The 18,396-nt window shown below is 35.9% G+C and overlaps 1 protein-coding gene across 2 annotated transcripts; it reads right to left on the reverse strand.

The window, feature by feature from the left end:
- Window positions 1-1,358: 1,358 nt before the first annotated feature.
- Window positions 1,359-17,707, reverse strand: LOC149154128 (malate dehydrogenase, mitochondrial-like). Of its 2 annotated transcripts, none has more exons than XM_089440922.1 (6): window positions 17,306-17,707; window positions 4,623-4,796; window positions 3,617-3,785; window positions 3,194-3,255; window positions 2,910-3,037; window positions 1,359-1,729 (listed from the first exon to the last, which is right to left on the reverse strand). In XM_089440922.1, exons 1-6 carry the CDS (start codon window positions 17,573-17,575, stop codon window positions 1,720-1,722), a joined length of 813 nt encoding a protein of 270 aa, XP_089297048.1. In that variant the 5' UTR covers window positions 17,576-17,707; the 3' UTR covers window positions 1,359-1,719. The 2 variants fall into 2 exon arrangements, with proteins under 2 accessions (XP_089297048.1, XP_089297047.1); XM_089440921.1 differs by lacking the exon at window positions 1,359-1,729 and adding an exon at window positions 1,904-2,017.
- Window positions 17,708-18,396: the final 689 nt, after the last annotated feature.

Below are 18,396 nucleotides of genomic sequence, written 5' to 3' on the forward strand. Positions count from 1 at the left end.
CTTTGCACCATGTGTTGAATTTGATTTAGCACCAAATTTTGCATCCATTTTTGTGCCCATTTTTGCATCTTTTTTTGGACCATTTTTTACATCCACATTTACGTTTGATTCGTCTCCATTTTTCCCATCTCATTTTGCACCATATTTTGCGTCATTTGTTTCATCCAATTTTGCATCATTTTTAACACCATCTCTTGCATCTAATGTTACATCATTTTGAGCATCGAAATTTGCATTTATATTTGCATCTTATGTTGAGTCATGTGTTGTGTCCACCTTTGCATCTTATTTTGTGTCTAATGGTACATTCAATTTAGAGCCATTTTTTACGTCTACTTTTGCATGTGTTTTTGCACCAAGTTTTGCATCCAATTTTAAGCTATTTTATGCCCCTTTTTGCACCATTTTTTTGTGTCTACTTGTGTCCAATGTTGCACCATTATTTACACCGACTTTTTCATCCAATTTTGCATTTTTTTGGTGTCTAGTTTTACATCGTTTTCACCATCCAAATTTGCATCTTTTTTTGCCTCATTTTGTGTCCACATTTGCATATAATTTTGTGTCTGAGTTCGAGCCTAAATTTGCATGTGATTAGGAATCATTTTTTACATCCAATATGGCATCCTTGGTTTCACCTTTTTTCAGCCCCATTTTGCATCTTGTTTTATGTCTTTTCTTACATCTTTTTTTTTTCCTTTTTTGCACCCAAGTTGGCATCCCAAATTTACACCATTATTTGCATCATCATTTGGCATATTAATTTGTAAGTTTTTTGTTTCTTTTTAACGCTCAACTTTGCATCTTATTTTACATCTAGTTGTTGTCTTTTTTTGCATCTAGTTGTTGTCTTTTTTTGCATCTAATTTGGTGCCCATTTATGTGTCCTTGTTTTTGCCCAATTTGATATCCTTTTGTATCCCATGTTTTGTTCCCTTCTTTGTGTCAACTATTGCACAATTTTTCACTTCTAATTTAAAACACTTTGTATGTCAATTGTTTGCATTTTGTATTAATTCCTAGTTTAACATCCAATTTTACTTTCAATTTTGCATCCATGGTTACATCCGCATTTGACTTCTTATATAGAGTATATTTTTCTTTACATATATGACCCCCTTTATAGATTCATAGTGAAATATATGATAGTTTCTAAATATCATTAAAGCAGATATCACAATTCAAAATCATTTGTAAAGAAATTTAAGAGAAATTGACAACATCCATCCAAAAAAATAACAATGTGTCATTAACAATTTTCAAAACATGTATAAAATAGCAACATAATACTAATAAAATCAGTATTATTTTTAATCAAAACAACTAAAATTCAAATATGATTAACAAATCAAAATATTTCATGAATATCGTTATTCTATGATAAATTAACAACATACATAAATCAAACTCATCGTATGATTACAAAATCAAAATGTCTCATTGATATAGGGTAAATTCACAACACCCATCTAAACATAACAATGTCATTCTACACAATAATTTCTTCATAAAAAACAATGCATGCGCATGCCTAGCTACCACCACCAAGATCATCCTCATGATCATCTTGACCATCCTCATTACTCTGATCCACATCATCACCAACACCGCAACTATCATCATCATCTCCTCCTTCACCACCATCATCCTCATCCTCATCCTCATCATCTCCTGATATATGTTGAACATAATTTGGATCATCGTCTTGGCAATCATTACCTATAGCATTCTGACAAAAAAAATCAATATTACATGTTAGTATTAATTACATAACACAACGCATGTTTTTGTTATACAATGTTAACCATAAAATGAGGTAAGATATAATATCTAATAGTACTAAAAAATAAAATGAAAATATGGTTTAAAAGTATATTGGAAATCCAACTAAGATTACATACCATAGAGTCCATCCAAACAACAAATTCAACCCATCTCTTTTGCTGCAGCACCTCCTTTTCCAAATGATTTGGAGGTCTTCAGGGTAAAAATATATATCCCATGGTTTATATTTGGCCTTAAAAAACAGTAGAAAAAAAAAAATTTGAGAACACAGGAGCAAGATGAAAAAGGAATTGCATGTCTAAACATTTTGAAGTCTCAAAAAGCATTCATCAACATAGAGAAGACTACAACACTACTCTTCACTTCCAAGTTTTCAACTAATGGATTTAACTGACCAGCAATGTTTTTTGCATGAACCATGCTCAAATGCTCAAGATGAGGTAATGAATGGATGCTATGCGCCTATCTGTGAATTGCAACCACAGGCATACATGTAAGTGCAAATTTGTAAATCTCATACCCAGATTTACCCATCATCAAGCACACAACTTTTGCGGGATCCATTTGACATATCTTATGTTTAAGAAGGAATAACATCCTTGAAGAGACTCATGGCTTTTCTTAGGGAAGGATCTTTGCATGCAGAATCTAGATTAACTCTGAACATTTCAATCAAACTAAGGTAAATGAAAGGCAACAATCCATCGGTCAAACCTCACAGGTTAAAAGCACCCGCTGAGTTTCACACAAATGAGAAAGCCTAAGGGAAAAGATTTGAGACATGCATGCTACATGATTTCATGTAGGATAAGTACCTAAGCTTAAGGCAAAAGATTTGAGACATGCAAATGTATGAAGTACAAGATTCAGATAAAGAGAAAGAAGCTCCTTCATGCCATATTCTCATTGACAGTGAATCTCAGATTAGGTACTTATCAAGCATGAAATCATGTTGCATGCCAAGCATGAAATCATGAAGCACACACCATGATAAGATTATCTGACTCCAACTACTGCATCAAGATGAAAAATTCAGCACTCTAGACAGTCACATAAGAATAAAAAAACATTCAAAAGATATGAATGCATATTAGCCACTATAGAGGACCAAAACATAAACTTACGCCATAGACAGTGTGGCTGAACCTTTCCCTGCTTTTGCTTTAACAACTTCAGTTCCTCCATCCTGTGTGCGCTTTGTCAAGGCTTTAATGTCCTCCTCAGACAATACAGAGTTTGGCTTTGGTGTTGCCTAAAAAAAATTACCAAAACAAAAAAGTGTTAGTTCCCTTTTTAACTGTATTGAAGGGTAGGTAATTATGATCTCATTTTATCTTTGATAAATTAATCTTCTAATATCCAAGAGTAAAGAACAAACTCAAGATGAGGATCCAACAAAGTCATATACATGTGAAAAAAGTGGAAGAATTGTAACACCCGCATGTCCACCTACAACAGGAACATCAACTTCTGCAGACAGCATAGGATGACATCAACAACAAACATAAAACTGAGAATTGTATCTAATGTTAAAAAAAGCATGATGTTGGTAAGATCCTGCAGCATATCATGTATTGGGTCTAGCCCAGATGGTTGTGTGCAAAGACTGTTATCCTTCCCACCCGGGTTCAATTCCCTCAAGTGACATCTTGAGCTGACTATATTTCTGATGGCCTTGAGCCCTATGATACCATCCTTGAAATGAGGAGAAGTGCCTGGCATGTTTGCCCAGGATGCATATTTCATGATTAAATTATAAAAAATAAAAATATTTTACAGAATACTAAATATTTGAGAGTAGCTAAGCATAACAAGCCAGAATTTTAAATACCTTCAACAGGAACTCCTGCTTTTGAAGCATAGAACATCTTTGCGCGGACAACATCAAGAGTAGTAACACCAAAGAGTTTCTTTTCATTATAGGTCCCTGCCTTCTTAAAAACCTCAGCAGCTATTGGTACAGTAGAATTTATAGGATTGCTGATGATATTTACAATTGCCTGCCATGGATATCAAGTCCTCAGCAATGCCATAAAAACCAATTCTAGATGATTTCTTGAATCCAAATATACCATTCCTAATAGAAAGAAAACATTATCCAGTACACTCTCCCCCCTCTCCATATCTCTATCTATATAATATGTAACAATATACTATACATATTGTACACACACACCAGTACATGAACAAAACAAATAATTGTGAAACATACTTCTTTATCTATTAACTTGCCACACTAATGGTAGTACATACTGATTGTATGTAATATATAATGTTATAGAGGATACCTCGTGATCAAGTGGATTTGTGCACAGTTAAATAGAAGACCAAGGATATTTTTTATATTGATATTCATATGCCAATTTTCTCAAAAGTCCAAAAGCTAAGTTACTAACTACAAGAGGAGAAACAAGAATAACAGGGCTTTAACAGTGGCTGCAAACTTGCATTGGACTACACAGCTAATTACTCTTAAGTTCATTTCAATTAGTATTTCCTTCTTATGGGCAAAAGTTAGCTGCAATTTGTCTAAATAAAGAGTCAATAATGAGTCAATCACCTATTCGTTTGACTCAAAGAAGTCTTCAAGCTTCGTTAACCTCTCCAGTAGAATTGATTATATACAAGAACAGTATGTAAATCTAGATCAACAACTTGCTTAAAGATTCTTGCAAATATCTATTTGTATATATTGCCATCTCTATAGATCTCAAGCATACAAAGCCTTCGACAAAGCAACTTACAATGAACGTCATGCTTATTCCTATGAAATAGTCAATAAGAAAATCGCATGAAAACAAAAACTTCAAAGAAGATCATAAATCATGACAACTTACCTCTGGGCAATATTTTGCAATTGCAGAGCAAAGAGATTTAACAATCCCTGCATTGATGTTGAAGAGATCATCACGGGTCATGCCAGGTTTTCGAGGCACACCAGCAGGAATGATCACAACATCTGCATTCTCCAATGCCGTGCCAAGTTGTTCCTCTCCCATATATCCTGCAACCTGCACCCAGGTCACACTGCTGTGAATTACTGACAAGGTCGTGACACAAGCATGATAAAATCAATATGGCAGTACCAAATTAAATGATAAATATGTAGACCAAAAAATAAGAAAAGAAATTATTATCGCAAAGTTCCAAAAGAAGTAAAACTTGTTATCCTTGTTCCATGACCCAAGCAATGGTATGTCCTCCTCATAGTGAACAAGAATAGGATTATTTGTATTCTATAGTAAAATCCACCTTTTGGCTTTTACCGAGGAGATAGAGCACCAAAAGCAAAGATTATGCTCGTAGGAGATTGAAGACCTATACCAACCCACGTTTCAATCAGGGTATAATCTTGTCCAATCTAGGTATACGACATTTCAATCAGGGTATAGTCTTATCTAATCCAGGTATAAAAGTGATGCTGTGATAAATAATTAGCATCTCACAAGCCACTTTAGGGAGTTTATTCAACCTTAGTTTAATTTACGCTGCGAAGACTATTTTGATTTAATCTACTCATGGATAAAGAGGCAAATCTAAACGACCCCAAAAAGGTTGGATATAGAGGCAAATCCAATATGCAGAGGGTCATCAATTCAATCCTCACAAAATAACAAATTGACAATGCAATGAGACTATTCTAACTTCTAAGTAGTCATTAGGCCAAGTATGACTTAGATCCATCCAGCCGTGGCTTATGATCCAGCCGTGGATTCTGCTAAAAATATAGATGCACTTTTCATCAAAAAAATATGAACTACCTCGTCCATTAGGCTGTGGTTTAGTGGCAAGTTGTAGGGTGCTTGTCATGAGGATGACCCAGGTTCAAAACCCAGGAGGCATATTCCCATGATAATGCGGCTGCCCATGTCATTCCAAAATATGAAGTCGGGTTAACGTGATAAACACCAGTTCGATGATAATGCAGAGGTGCTGTTAATGATGACCCCTGTGCTATTGAGGTTTGCACAGATGAGCCCACATGCAAGTCATGCGTGACTTTGATGAATAGATGCAATTAAGGTGTTTCACCCACGCCAGTCAAAAGGCCTTGACCAAACAAAAACAATAATAGTGAGCCCAACCTGAATTTCAACCTTCTCCTATCAATAGCAAATACTACTACTGCTAATAATAATAATAAGCACAGCCCAAATTTCAATCTAGCCATAAATGTCAGGCAGATTGTAGTCAAGTAGTTAAATCATAGCACTTTCAGTGCCCTCTTAGAAGTATGTTGCGGCATTATCTCACCATCGGAGTTAACTACCATATTGAGATTCAACAAACAAGATCAGGTGCAAATCCTGCATGAAATTGGTGGAATAGAGATTCTATGTTTGTAGCATCTACAATGAGGGCAAAACCCACTATGTTAACAGAAAGACATTTGCCAACAAGAAAACAATCAAAAATAATAATAATGTAGCCCTCAATATCTGCCTCTTTTGAAATGGCCCAAAGAATGTCAGGTATAGTCAAATCCAATATTCACGGTGTACAATACAATCGTTTTAGAATGACAATGCGATGGGCGTTGCTTCAATGGATTGTTGGGCCAAATGTCACCTAGATCCATAAAATTAAAAACCCTAATCGAGTAGGTGCACATGATGCAGCCATGGATTTCCACGAAATAAATATCTAGGTGCTTTTTTTCATCAATCAAAATATGCACAAACACATTTACAAACTGACCATGAAAGTGAATTGAGTTGACCATTAAAGTGAATTGGGTTGTGTTTAAGAAATTAAATCATTGTGCTTTCAGGGCTCAAACCCACGTTCAAAAGCCCCGGAAGGCATATTTCCTGCAAAAATGTGGCCAAAAGAATAAATTCCACATTCGAAGAATCCCAGAGACCTTGACAAGTTATAGCAGTGGAGTCTAAGCCTGGTATAAGGCCTGGTTCCTTTAAAAACATAGGCGCTTACCAAAATAAATAAATTATCTGACTATGGACAATATCATAAACGTAAAATCAAAGAACTAATAACAGGTAAAACACTAACGAAAAGTAGATCCTACCAAGTGGGTCGTCATACGATCGATCCCAATGGAGATCCCTTGAAAATAAAATCAAAACATCTCTATCGTTCGCAGAGAGAACAGATCCAGCATACAGAGAACGAAAAAAACGCAGTAGGAAAAATATATATCCCATGGTTTATATTTGGCCTTAAAAAACAGTAGAAAAAAAAAAATTGAGAAAACAGGAGCAAGATGAAAAAGGAATTGCATGTCTAAACATTTTGAAGTCTCAAAAAGCATTCATCAACATAGAGAAGACTACAACACTACTCTTCACTTCCAAGTTTTCAACTAATGGATTTAACTGACCAGCAATGTTTTTTGCATGAACCATGCTCAAATGCTCAAGATGAGGTAATGAATGGATGCTCTGCGCCTATCTATGAATTGCAACCACAGGCATACATGTAAGTGCAAATTTGTAAATCTCATACCCAGATTTACCCATCATCAAGCACACAACTTTTGCGGGATCCATTTGACATATCTTATGTTTAAGAAGGAATAACATCCTTGAAGAGACTCATGGCTTTTCTTAGGGAAGGATCTTTGCATGCAGAATCTAGATTAACTCTGAACATTTCAATCAAACTAAGGTAAATTAAAGGCAACAATCCATCGGTCAAACCTCACAGGTTAAAAGCACCCGCTGAGTTTCACACAAATGAGAAAGCCTAAGGGAAAAGATTTGAGACATGCATGCTACATGATTTCATGCAGGATAAGTACCTAAGCTTAAGGCAAAAGATTTGAGACATGCAAATGTATGAAGTACAAGATTCAGATAAAGAGAAAGAAGCTCCTTCATGCCATATTCTCACTGACAGTGAATCTCAGATTAGGTACTTATCAAGCATGAAATCATGTTGCATGCCAAGCATGAAATCATGAAGCACACACCATGATAAGATTATCTGACTCCAACTACTGCATCAAGATGAAAAATTCAGCACTCTAGACAGTCACATAAGAATAAAAAAACATTCAAAAAGATATGAATGCATATTAGCCACTATAGAGGACCAAAACATAAACTTATGCCATAGACAGTGTGGCTGAACCTTTCCCTGCTTTTGCTTCAACAACTTCAGTTCCTCCATCCTGTGTGCGCTTTGTCAAGGCTTTAATGTCCTCCTCAGACAATACAGAGTTTGGCTTTGGTGTTGCCTAAAAAAAATTATCAAAACAAAAAAGTGTTAGTTCCCTTTTTAACTGTATTGAAGGGTAGGTAATTATGATCTCATTTTATCTTTGATAAATTAATCTTCTAATATCCAAGAGTAAAGAACAAACTCAAGATGAGGATCCAACAAAGTCATATACATGTGAAAAAAGTGGAAGAATTGTAACACCCGCATGTCCACCTACAACAGGAACATCAACTTCTGCAGACAGCATAGGATGACATCAACAACAAACATAAAACTGAGAATTGTATCTAATGTTAAAAAAAGCATGATGTTGGTAAGATCCTGCAGCATATCATGTATTGGGTCTAGCCCAGATGGTTGTGTGCAAAGACTGTTATCCTTCCCACCCGGGTTCAATTCCCTCAAGTGACATCTTGAGCTGACTATATTTCTGATGGCCTTGAGCCCTATGATACCATCCTTGAAATGAGGAGAAGTGCCTGGCATGTTTTCCCAGGATGCATATTTCATGATTAAATTATAAAAAATAAAAATATTTTACAGAATACTAAATATTTGAGAGTAGCTAAGCATAACAAGCCAGAATTTTAAATACCTTCAACAGGAACTCCTGCTTTTGAAGCATAGAACGTCTTTGCACGGACAACATCAAGAGTAGTAACACCAAAGAGTTTCTTTTCATTATAGGTCCCTGCCTTCTTAAAAACCTCAGCAGCTATTGGTACAGTAGAATTTACAGGATTGCTGATGATATTTACAATTGCCTGCCATGGATATCAAGTCCTCAGCAATGCCATAAAAACCAATTCTAGATGATTTCTTGAATCCAAATATACCATTCCTGATAGAAGGAAAACATTATCCAGTACACTCTCCCCCCTCTCCATATCTCTATCTATATAATATGTAACAATATACTATACACAGTGTTTTTAAAACCGGAACCGGTGACTGGACCGGTCCACCTAATGAACCGGTTTACCGACCGGAACCGGTCTAACCGGGACTGGTTTGGTCTAAACGAACTGCAAAAATCTGAGGTGAACAACAGTAATTGAAACATTGTATTCCTTGGATAAAAGGTTTGTAAGTTTATCTAAAGGACTTTTCTGCTTAGATTACATCAATTTGTTTTAGCAGGGTTTCATTGGAGCATGGCCACATTGTTTAAGATAGTACAAGTATCCAAATCATGGAATTGAAGTTGTTTGAATGACCATGGAAAATTTTTAGTTCAGTTTGTTAGACAGTTTTTGCCCCATAAATCTGTTCACTGGCAATAAGGGCATTCCTGTGCACACTACTGAAGCAGACTTCAACTCTTTCCAGAACTCAAATGATGCTGCATCACTGCATCCTTTTTTTCAAAGCAGGGTTTTATTGAAGTACCGTCACCTTATTTAAGTGAGTGCAAGTATCTAGATCATAGAATTCAAGTAGGTAGGTAGATAATCCGAACGTTTTTGGGCCAGAGAGGCACTCATTGTGTATGATATTAGGGATTCATTCTCTGATTGTCCTTGTATATAGTCTTAGCAATTTAATAAGAGCTCTTGTCAGATTCTGTTTGGGGCCAATACATTACCAAATAGCACATGCAAAAGCCTCACAATTTCATATAAATTGACCCTGCAATTTGTAACATTAAAAAAGTCAGAATTTCTTCAGCGTAACTTCTATTGTTCTAAACTTTAACTATCCTTCGTATACAGCTTCTAATTTTTATTCCTTTTCAAGGAATTCAATACCATCCACGGGAACATGGCGTTTTAAGCTTTATCCTTTGTCTTTAGGTATAGCCCCTTTTAAAATTTATCCTTTGTCTTCCGGCTTATGTACAAACTTTTCCAAATGTTAATGGTAAAGGAGTTGGAATTTCTTCAATGTATTTTCTATTGTTTTAAATGGTAAAGGAGTTGGAATTTCTTCAATATATTTTCTAGTGTTCTAGGTCAATGGTGGCATGGTTTGAAGGCATCTTTCTGGTTCATCAATGTAAATGTTTTTAACACACAAAAAGTGTTTGGAAGCATCATTGCAGAAGCTTTTGCAGATTAAAAGTATAGAACCATAGATCACTACAGCTCTAGCATTGTCACTTCCCAGAATTTTATACAGGACCCCAAGTCATAGTAATCATTATAATAATTAACTGGTTCAAAGTCATAGTAATCATTATAATAATTAACTATAAATGAAGTGTCCCCCCGAATAATACCATGCATTTAGAAATAAAATTACACAGTATTCTGACTACATACCATGTACTCTAACAACTGAGTGTAATTATGGATAGTATATTATGAAACTGGTGATTCATTTTGCATTTTATACAATATCTTATCATGCTGATCTGGAACCGTTATAGAACTATTCTACTTATCATAGACTTGATAGATGGGAGACCATAGAAACTCAACAACGCTGGTAGAAAAGTGTGTTCATAGCAACACAAGGGAAAGGTACATTCGAAAGTAGTAGACCTCGAATATTGCTGACCGTGCAAAGCACAGTACAAGCACAACAAATTATTTTATAAGTAGCACTCAATCCATTGAAGAGAGAAGTCACCATGGTTGTATTTATTTTTTTTTGAGAATGGTGCCTTGTTGCCTTCACTCACAGAGAATGTATGCAGTATGGGGTGATGTGGACACACAACTTGACTGCCAGAGCAATGACATTAGAGTTTCACATTTAATTTAATACCTAGCAGGGCCATCGAATCCATGATATTCAGTAAAATCATTGCTCAGTATAAGCAAAACTGTTATTGGTTAAATCCATAAACTCCAAGTAATTTAACAACGCACAATAAACATGGCACTGAAACCCAACTGTACAAGTATTGCTCAAAGAATATATAGAACACAGAATATGAGAAGTCTGAAACCTTTAAAGAGTCTCAAGTTCCAGAGCCGACTCCATTGCAGCTTTCATTGCGTTTAGGAAAATATTAAAATCTCTGTTTGTTTAAGGTGTGTCTCGTGTGTACTCAGTTGTGGTGCTTGAATTACTCCATTCTCATATCCTTTGAGGTCAACACTCTTGGTGTGGTGCTTGAATTACTCCATTCCCATATCCTTTGAGGTCAACACTCTTCGTGTGTAATCACCATGACCCACTTTTCAACAAACTGAAGATTACATATTGCATTACGAAACCATGGTAGTTCCTCTCTGACTGTCTGTAGATGGACATTCCAAATCAGATCTGAATGTGGATGACACGTTGTGTAGTTCTGGCAAGTCTCACTTACTCCACAGTAGCCATCGTCAGATATACAGCGAGGTCCCTGATCATCAGGGGGTGGTATGCCTCACTGGGAAAAAATTTCAGAAGCACCCTGATGCTTCTGGGTGTGCTGATAACCAAAAAGATTGGTATCCAGCCAAGATGCAGCTGGAATTACAATGTCCCTGAACTTTGGTGTGAAAGCAGCCCTTGATATTTCATTCAGTAAAGAGTTTGATTCAGGTTGACTAGTACAACACAATGAATTTTTGTTGTTGATTCTAAATTTTGATTGTAGATGTCTACAACAATGTAAAGTGGAGTTCCAACAAGGTAATCAGATATAAATTTTTGTTGTTTGATTCTAAATTTTGATTGTAGATGTCTACGACAATGTGAAGTGGTGGTCCAACAAGGTACTTCGATATAAAATTTTGTTGTTTGATCCTAAATTTTGATTGTAGATGTCTACAACAATGTGAAGTGGAGGTCCAACAAGGTAATTTTTGTTTTTGATTCTAAATCTTGATTGTAGATGTCTACAACAATGTAAAATGGAGGTCCAACAAGCTACTGAGATATGTTACTGCAATAACTTTGGACATGAGAGGACAATACAATAAATTTTGATTGTAGATGTCTACAACAATGTAAAGTGGAGGTCCAACAAGGTACTCAGATACAAATTTTTGTTGTTTGATTCTAAATCCCTAGTACAGGCAAGAAACTGATGAATCACAATTGTTTCTTTCAAATTCTAACAATTTCAAATCCCATTGTGGCCGTTGGAAAGGTGACTGTATCATGAGGACACCATTACTTCCCCCTAGTTCAATCAAGAAATAATCAATGCCCCAAGTGTTGATTGGCAGATACTCCTCTCTCAACTTAATTCCCAGCTTTTGGACTCAATTAAAAGTTTCTTTGGAAGTCATAACTTTCACTTGCTCTCAAACAGTTCAGACCTAATACCAGAAGTCTTCAATATTTCTACTTTGTCTGTTGTCCTAGTTTTCTTTATGCATTACTAATTGAAAAGGAAGACATTAAAATTGAAAAGGAAGGCACCTGGCCTCATTCCTTTTGACATGTCATTAGAATGGGGCAGACCACAAAAACAATGGAGCTTGGTGGATGGCTCAATATTGTCAACCACACCAGTGAATCAAGGCCCTGCTAGAGTTTCTTTGACTTAGATGCCAAAATCTAGTCTGCCAAAGTCACCTAGGAACTGCACCAGGCCTCATCTTATAAGAAGTCAATGCATACAATCGACTTCGAGGTTAGAAACTCCTTTTACAATAAATACAATACAAGATATGATGGCCCTGAGACTAGGTACCCTTGGTATATATATTGGAGACAAAGGGTAGAGTAATAGCACTCCACCAATCTAGGGTAGACTCTGCAGCTATCTTTGGGTGATAAATGATAAATGTTTATGAAAGACACGTGGATCTTTATATATGTCAGAATTACTGAGGTTCAAGAATTTTTCTTTTATGTGATAGCTGAACATAGCTCATTTGTGTTGTCACCTGTACTGCTTACAATTCTACATTATGCAACCTGTACAATCATCTACTATACTGTTCAGAAATGGAATTTCTATTACATTAAAGGATGAGATCTCTTACCTACTTCCCAGGCATGATCTGGGAAGTCAAGTTCATGTTACAAATTGCAGCACCAATTTATATGAAATCGTGAGGCTTTTGCATGTTAGGTTTGGTAATATATTGCCCCCAAACAAAATCTGGCAAGAGCTCTCATTAAATTGCTATCACTATATGCATAAACTTGCTTCAAGGACAATCATAGAAGAAAATCTGACAAGAGCTTTCATTAAATTGCTAATACCATATACATAAACTTGCTTCAAACAATCAGAGAAGGAATTCCTAGAATTCTGTAGCAATAATGTTTACAACATTGAGCCAGACAATAGATCTGGGCATCTGCAAACTGTCCATTAACCTCCATCCAGGAATCCAGATTCCCTAAATGATTTCAAACAAAATGAAGATCAATTTGACTAAAACATTCTAGAAAAAGATTTCTTTGCATGTATTACTTAATACATCACTATTATTCTGATTCCCTGTACATGCAAAGCAATCTTTTTTTAGTCAAATTGATTTTTTTAAGCATGTTTTAGTCAAATTGATCTTCATTTTGTTTGAAATCATTTAGGGAATATATATGAAATCTTAATCTAAGGATAAACCCATAAATTTAAAAATTGTGAATAAGATAACCTCATTTGAATCAATGATGCTATATAACAAGGGCACTTGACAAGATTTGTCATTGCAAACCTTTGTGCCTGATTTTTTTAATTCACTATATTATAAGAAAGCATGAGATGGAAAAATTGAGTTCCAAAACAAGAAGACATGACATGCAAAAATTGAGTTCCAAAACAAATTTTATTGATCTGATTCATATAATCAACCCACTTTATTATAAGTTAGCTACATAATATGTTTAAATTTTCAAGTTTTTTTATTAAATATAAGAGTTAAATAAAAAATAATAATTAAATATTTATTCTTTAAATAATAATAACAGTTCAGGAAGTCATGTTCTTGTTACAAATTGCGGGGTCAATTTATATGAAATTGTGAGGCTTTTGCATGTGCTATTTGGTAATGTATTGGCCCCAAATAGAATCTGACAAGAGCTCTTATTAAATTGCTAAGACTATATATAAGGAAAATCAGAGAATGAATCCCTAATATCATACACAACGAGTGCCTCTCTGGCCCAAAAACGTTTGTATTATCTACCTACCTACTTGAATTCTATGATCTAGATACTTGCACTCACTTAAATAAGGTGACTGTACTTCAATAAAACCCTACTTTGAAAAAAAAGATGCAGTGATGCAGCATCATTTGAGTTCTGGAAAAAGTTGAAGTCTGCTTCAGTAGTGTGCACGTGAATGCCCTTATTGCCAGTGAACAGGTTTATGGGGCAAAAACGGTCTAACAAACTGAACTAAAAATTATCCATGGTCATTCAAACAACTTCAATTCTATGATCTGGATACTTGTACTATCTTAAACAAAGTGGCCATACTCCAATGAAACCCTGCTAAAACAAATTGATGTAATCTAAGCAAAAAAGTCCTTCAGATAAACTTACAAACCTTTTATCCAAGGAATACAATGTTTCAATTACTGTTGTTCATCTCAGATTTTTGCAGTTTTGTACACTCAGAGAAAATGCACTTTGCCCGGATGGGTTATGGCCATAGGGAACTTGACATCCCCCGACTCTGTTTCTCATAATTCCAAGTTGCCTGATTCTCTCCCAACTCTGTTTCAATGACATGGCCACTTTGGAATTTCAAGCAATGGTCAATTCCTGTTTTACAGTAGGGTTAGGGTTTACTGTTACAGACTGGCAATCTCTTAAAATATGGCTGATTCTTCACATTTATATCAAACACTGTCCTCACTTTTCCACCAAAATGCCATGGCCAGTTTGGAATTTAAAGCCATGGTCAATTCATACATTAGCAAGTCTTTTACCGAAAAAATATGCAAAATAAGGTCAGACAGGTAACATGTACTGGCAGTAACTGAGTCAAGTCATCACCAAATCACTCATTGGGTCAAATATTACTTAGAGAAACACAAAAGATGAAACAGATTTTGTATCCCCGAACGTCATGCTTATTCCTATGAAATAGTCAATAAGAAAATCGCATGAAAACAAAAACTTCAAAGAAGATCATAAATCATGACAACTTACCTCTGGGCAGTTTTTTGCAATTGCAGAGCAAAGAGATTTAACAATCCCTGCATTGATGTTGAAGAGATCATCACGGGTCATGCCAGGTTTTTGAGGCACACCAGCAAGAATGATCACAACATCTGCATTCTCCAATGCCGTGCCAAGTTGTTCCTCTCCCATATATCCTGCAACCTGCACCCAGGTCACACTGCTGTGAATTACTGACAAGGTCGTGACACAAGCATGATAAAATCAATATGGCAGTACCAAATTAAATGATAAATATGTAGACCAAAAAATAAGAAAAGAAATTATTATCGCAAAGTTCCAAAAGAAGTAAAACTTGTTATCCTTGTTCCATGACCCAAGCAATGGTATGTCCTCCTCATAGTGAACAAGAATAGGATTATTTGTATTCTATAGTAAAATCCACCTTTTGGCTTTTACCGAGGAGATAGAGCACCAAAAGCAATGATTATGCTCGTAGGAGATTGAAGACCTATACCAACCCACGTTTCAATCAGGGTATAATCTTGTCTAATCCAGGTATATGACATTTCAATCAGGGTATAGTCTTATCCAATCCAGGTATAAAAGTGATGCTGTGATAAATAATTAGCATCTCACAAGCCACTTTAGGGAATTTATTCAACCTTAGTTTAATTTACGCTGCGAAGACTATTTTGATTTAATCTACTCATGGATAAAGAGGCAAATCTAAACGACCCCAAAAAGGTTGGATATAGAGGCAAATCCAATATGCAGAGGGTCATCAATTCAATCCTCACAAAATAACAAATTGACAATGCAATGAGACTATTCTAACTTCTAAGTAGTCATTAGGCCAAGTATGACTTAGATCCATCAGATCAAAAAGTACTATTAAGCAGAGGCATATGATCCAGCCGTGGATTCTGCTAAAAATATAGATGCACTTTTCATCAAAAAAATATGAACTACCTCGTCCATTGGGCTGTGGTTTAGTGGCAAGTTGTAGGGTGCTCGTCATGAGGATGACCCAGGTTCAAAACCCAGGAGGCATATTCCCATGATAATGCGGCTGCCCATGTCATTCCAAAATATGAAGTCGGGTTAACGTGATAAACACCAGTTCAATGATAATGCAGAGGTGTTGTTAATGATGACCCCTGTGCTATTGAGGTTTGCACAGATGAGCCCATCTGCAAGTCATGCGTGACTTTGATGAATAGATGCAATTAAGGTGTTTCACCCACGCCAGTCAAAAGGCCTTGACCAAACAAAAACAATAATAGTGAACCCAACCTCAATTTCAACCTTCTCCTATCAATAGCAAATACTACTACTGCTAATAATAATAATAAGCACAGCCCAAATTTCAATCTAGCCATAAATGTCAGGCAGATTGTAGTCAAGTAGTTAAATCATAGCACTTTCAGTGCCCTCTTAGAAGTATGTTGCGGCATTATCTCACCATCGGAGTTAACTACCATATTGAGATTCAACAGACAAGATCAGGTGCAAATCCTGCATGAAATTGGTGGAATAGAGATTCTATGTTTGTAGCATCTACAATGAGGGCAAAACCCACTATGTTAACAGAAAGACATTTGCCAACAAGAAAACAATCAAAAATAATAATAATGTAGCCCTCAATATCTGCCTCTTTTGAAATGGCCCAAAGAATGTCAGGTATAGTCAAATCCAATATTCACGGTGTACAATACAATCATTTTAGAATGACAATGCGATGGGCGTTGCTTCAATGGATTGTTGGGCCAAATGTCACCTAGATCCATAAAATTAAAAACCCTAATCGAGTAGGTGCACATGATGCAGCCATGGATTTCCACGAAACAAATATCTAGGTGCTTTTTTTCATCAATCAAAATATGCACAAACACATTTACAAACTGACCATGAAAGTGAATTGAGTTGACCATTAACGTGAATTGGGTTGTGTTTAAGAAATTAAATCATTGCGCTTTCAGGGCTCAAACCCACGTTCAAAAGCCCCAAAAGGAATATTTCCTGCAAAAATGTGGCCAAAAGAATAAATTCCACATTCGAAGAATCCCAGAGACCTTGACAGGTTATAGCAGTGGAGTCTAAGCCTGGCATAAGGCCTGGTTCCTTTAAAAAAATAGGCGCTTACCAAAATAAATAAATTATCTGACCATGGACAATATCAGAAACGTAAAATCAAAGAACTAATAACAGGTAAAACACTAACGAAAAGTAGATCCTACCAAGTAGGTCGTCGTACGATCGATCCCAATGGAGATCCCTTGAAACTAAAATCAAAACATCTCTATCGTTCGCAGAGAGAACAGATCCAGCATACAGAGAATGAAAAAAACGCAGTAGGAAAAGAGGAACCCACCTCAGCACGGCTGTTGATGTGGCCGACATCTTCAGCCACACCTGGAGTGCCAGCGATATCATAGAGCGCCAACTTTGACACCAGAGGATTGAGTTTCATCAGAAGAGCCAATGGCTGCCCGATACCCCCAGCAGCTCCCAACACAACAACCTTGCGTGGCGGACTTCCACCACTCGAATAAAACCTTCTCCGCATAACATTAGTTTTGAAAGAAGAAGATGATGCATTCTTCAGTGCAGATCCCACCAATCGTCGCATTGCAGAACTCATTTTTGCCGCTGGTAACACTGAAAGAATGCAAGCTGAAGGCAGATGAAGAGAAGGGGGAGATTCCAGAGCTTAAAGGCCGAATCAATGGAGATGTGTGGATACGACTTTGTTAAAAGGGATTTTAAAGCCTCACAGTACTATGCAGGGCTTTGGTTTAATCTATTTTATTGCGAAATTCTTAGTTATTGACAATCAGACAGCTCGTGATAGAAATCCCTCTTTTGGGGGGACGAGGTTCGGGAATGGAACATCATGTGATCGAAATTTTCAGTTGGTCAAATGTTAATTAAGTTATTATAAAATAGAGATATTTTTTATTTTATTTTTTTAAATAAATTTAATAATATTAGGAGATTTTTATCAAACTCTGGTTAGGGGTCAGACTGGTTTACAATGTATTTAAACATTGCAAATCTCGGTGTGTTTAAAAGGAAAGTGTTTTTTTTTTTCAGGGGTGTTAGTTATTTATGGAATATGTCATATTGTGGATATTTTGATTGATATTGGACCATTTTAGTTGTTTGTTATGTATGTGGAATAGTCCAATCCCAAGGAATCCTCGAAAGTGGTGAATCTTTGCAGAGAATCTTTAAAAGTGGTGAATATGATGTTAGGGTGTTTTTTAAAAGGGGGTGATAATTGAGATAGCTATATATTTTAAAAGAATATGTTTTTAGGGGTTATAAGAGTGTGAAGGACCATTTTCCATTCTAGGGAAAGGGAAAGGTTTATATTTAGGGATTAGGATAGTTTTTAATTTTTATTTCAAGGTAATAAGATCATTGAGGAAAGATATTATAAAAATATAATTGTTGATGGAG

Source organism: Pinus tabuliformis, chromosome 9, assembly GCF_031772625.1.
Source record: "Pinus tabuliformis cultivar Carrire ecotype Pingquan chromosome 9, CPIR1, whole genome shotgun sequence".
In the NCBI taxonomy this organism is placed as follows: domain Eukaryota; kingdom Viridiplantae; phylum Streptophyta; class Pinopsida; order Pinales; family Pinaceae; genus Pinus; species Pinus tabuliformis.

Excerpts from the sequence above, each read along its gene's own strand:
- LOC149154128 (XM_089440921.1), bottom strand. The coding sequence starts at position 17,575 with ATGAGTTCTGCAATGCGACGATTGGTGGGATCTGCACTGAAGAATGCA. Across the intron at positions 3,786-4,622 it reads TTGCAAAATATTGCCCAGAG|GCAATTGTAAATATCATCAG; the intron begins GTAAGTTGTCAT and ends TATCCATGGCAG. Across the intron at positions 3,038-3,193 it reads TTCTTCCACTTTTTTCACAT|GCAACACCAAAGCCAAACTC; the intron begins GTATATGACTTT and ends AATTTTTTTTAG.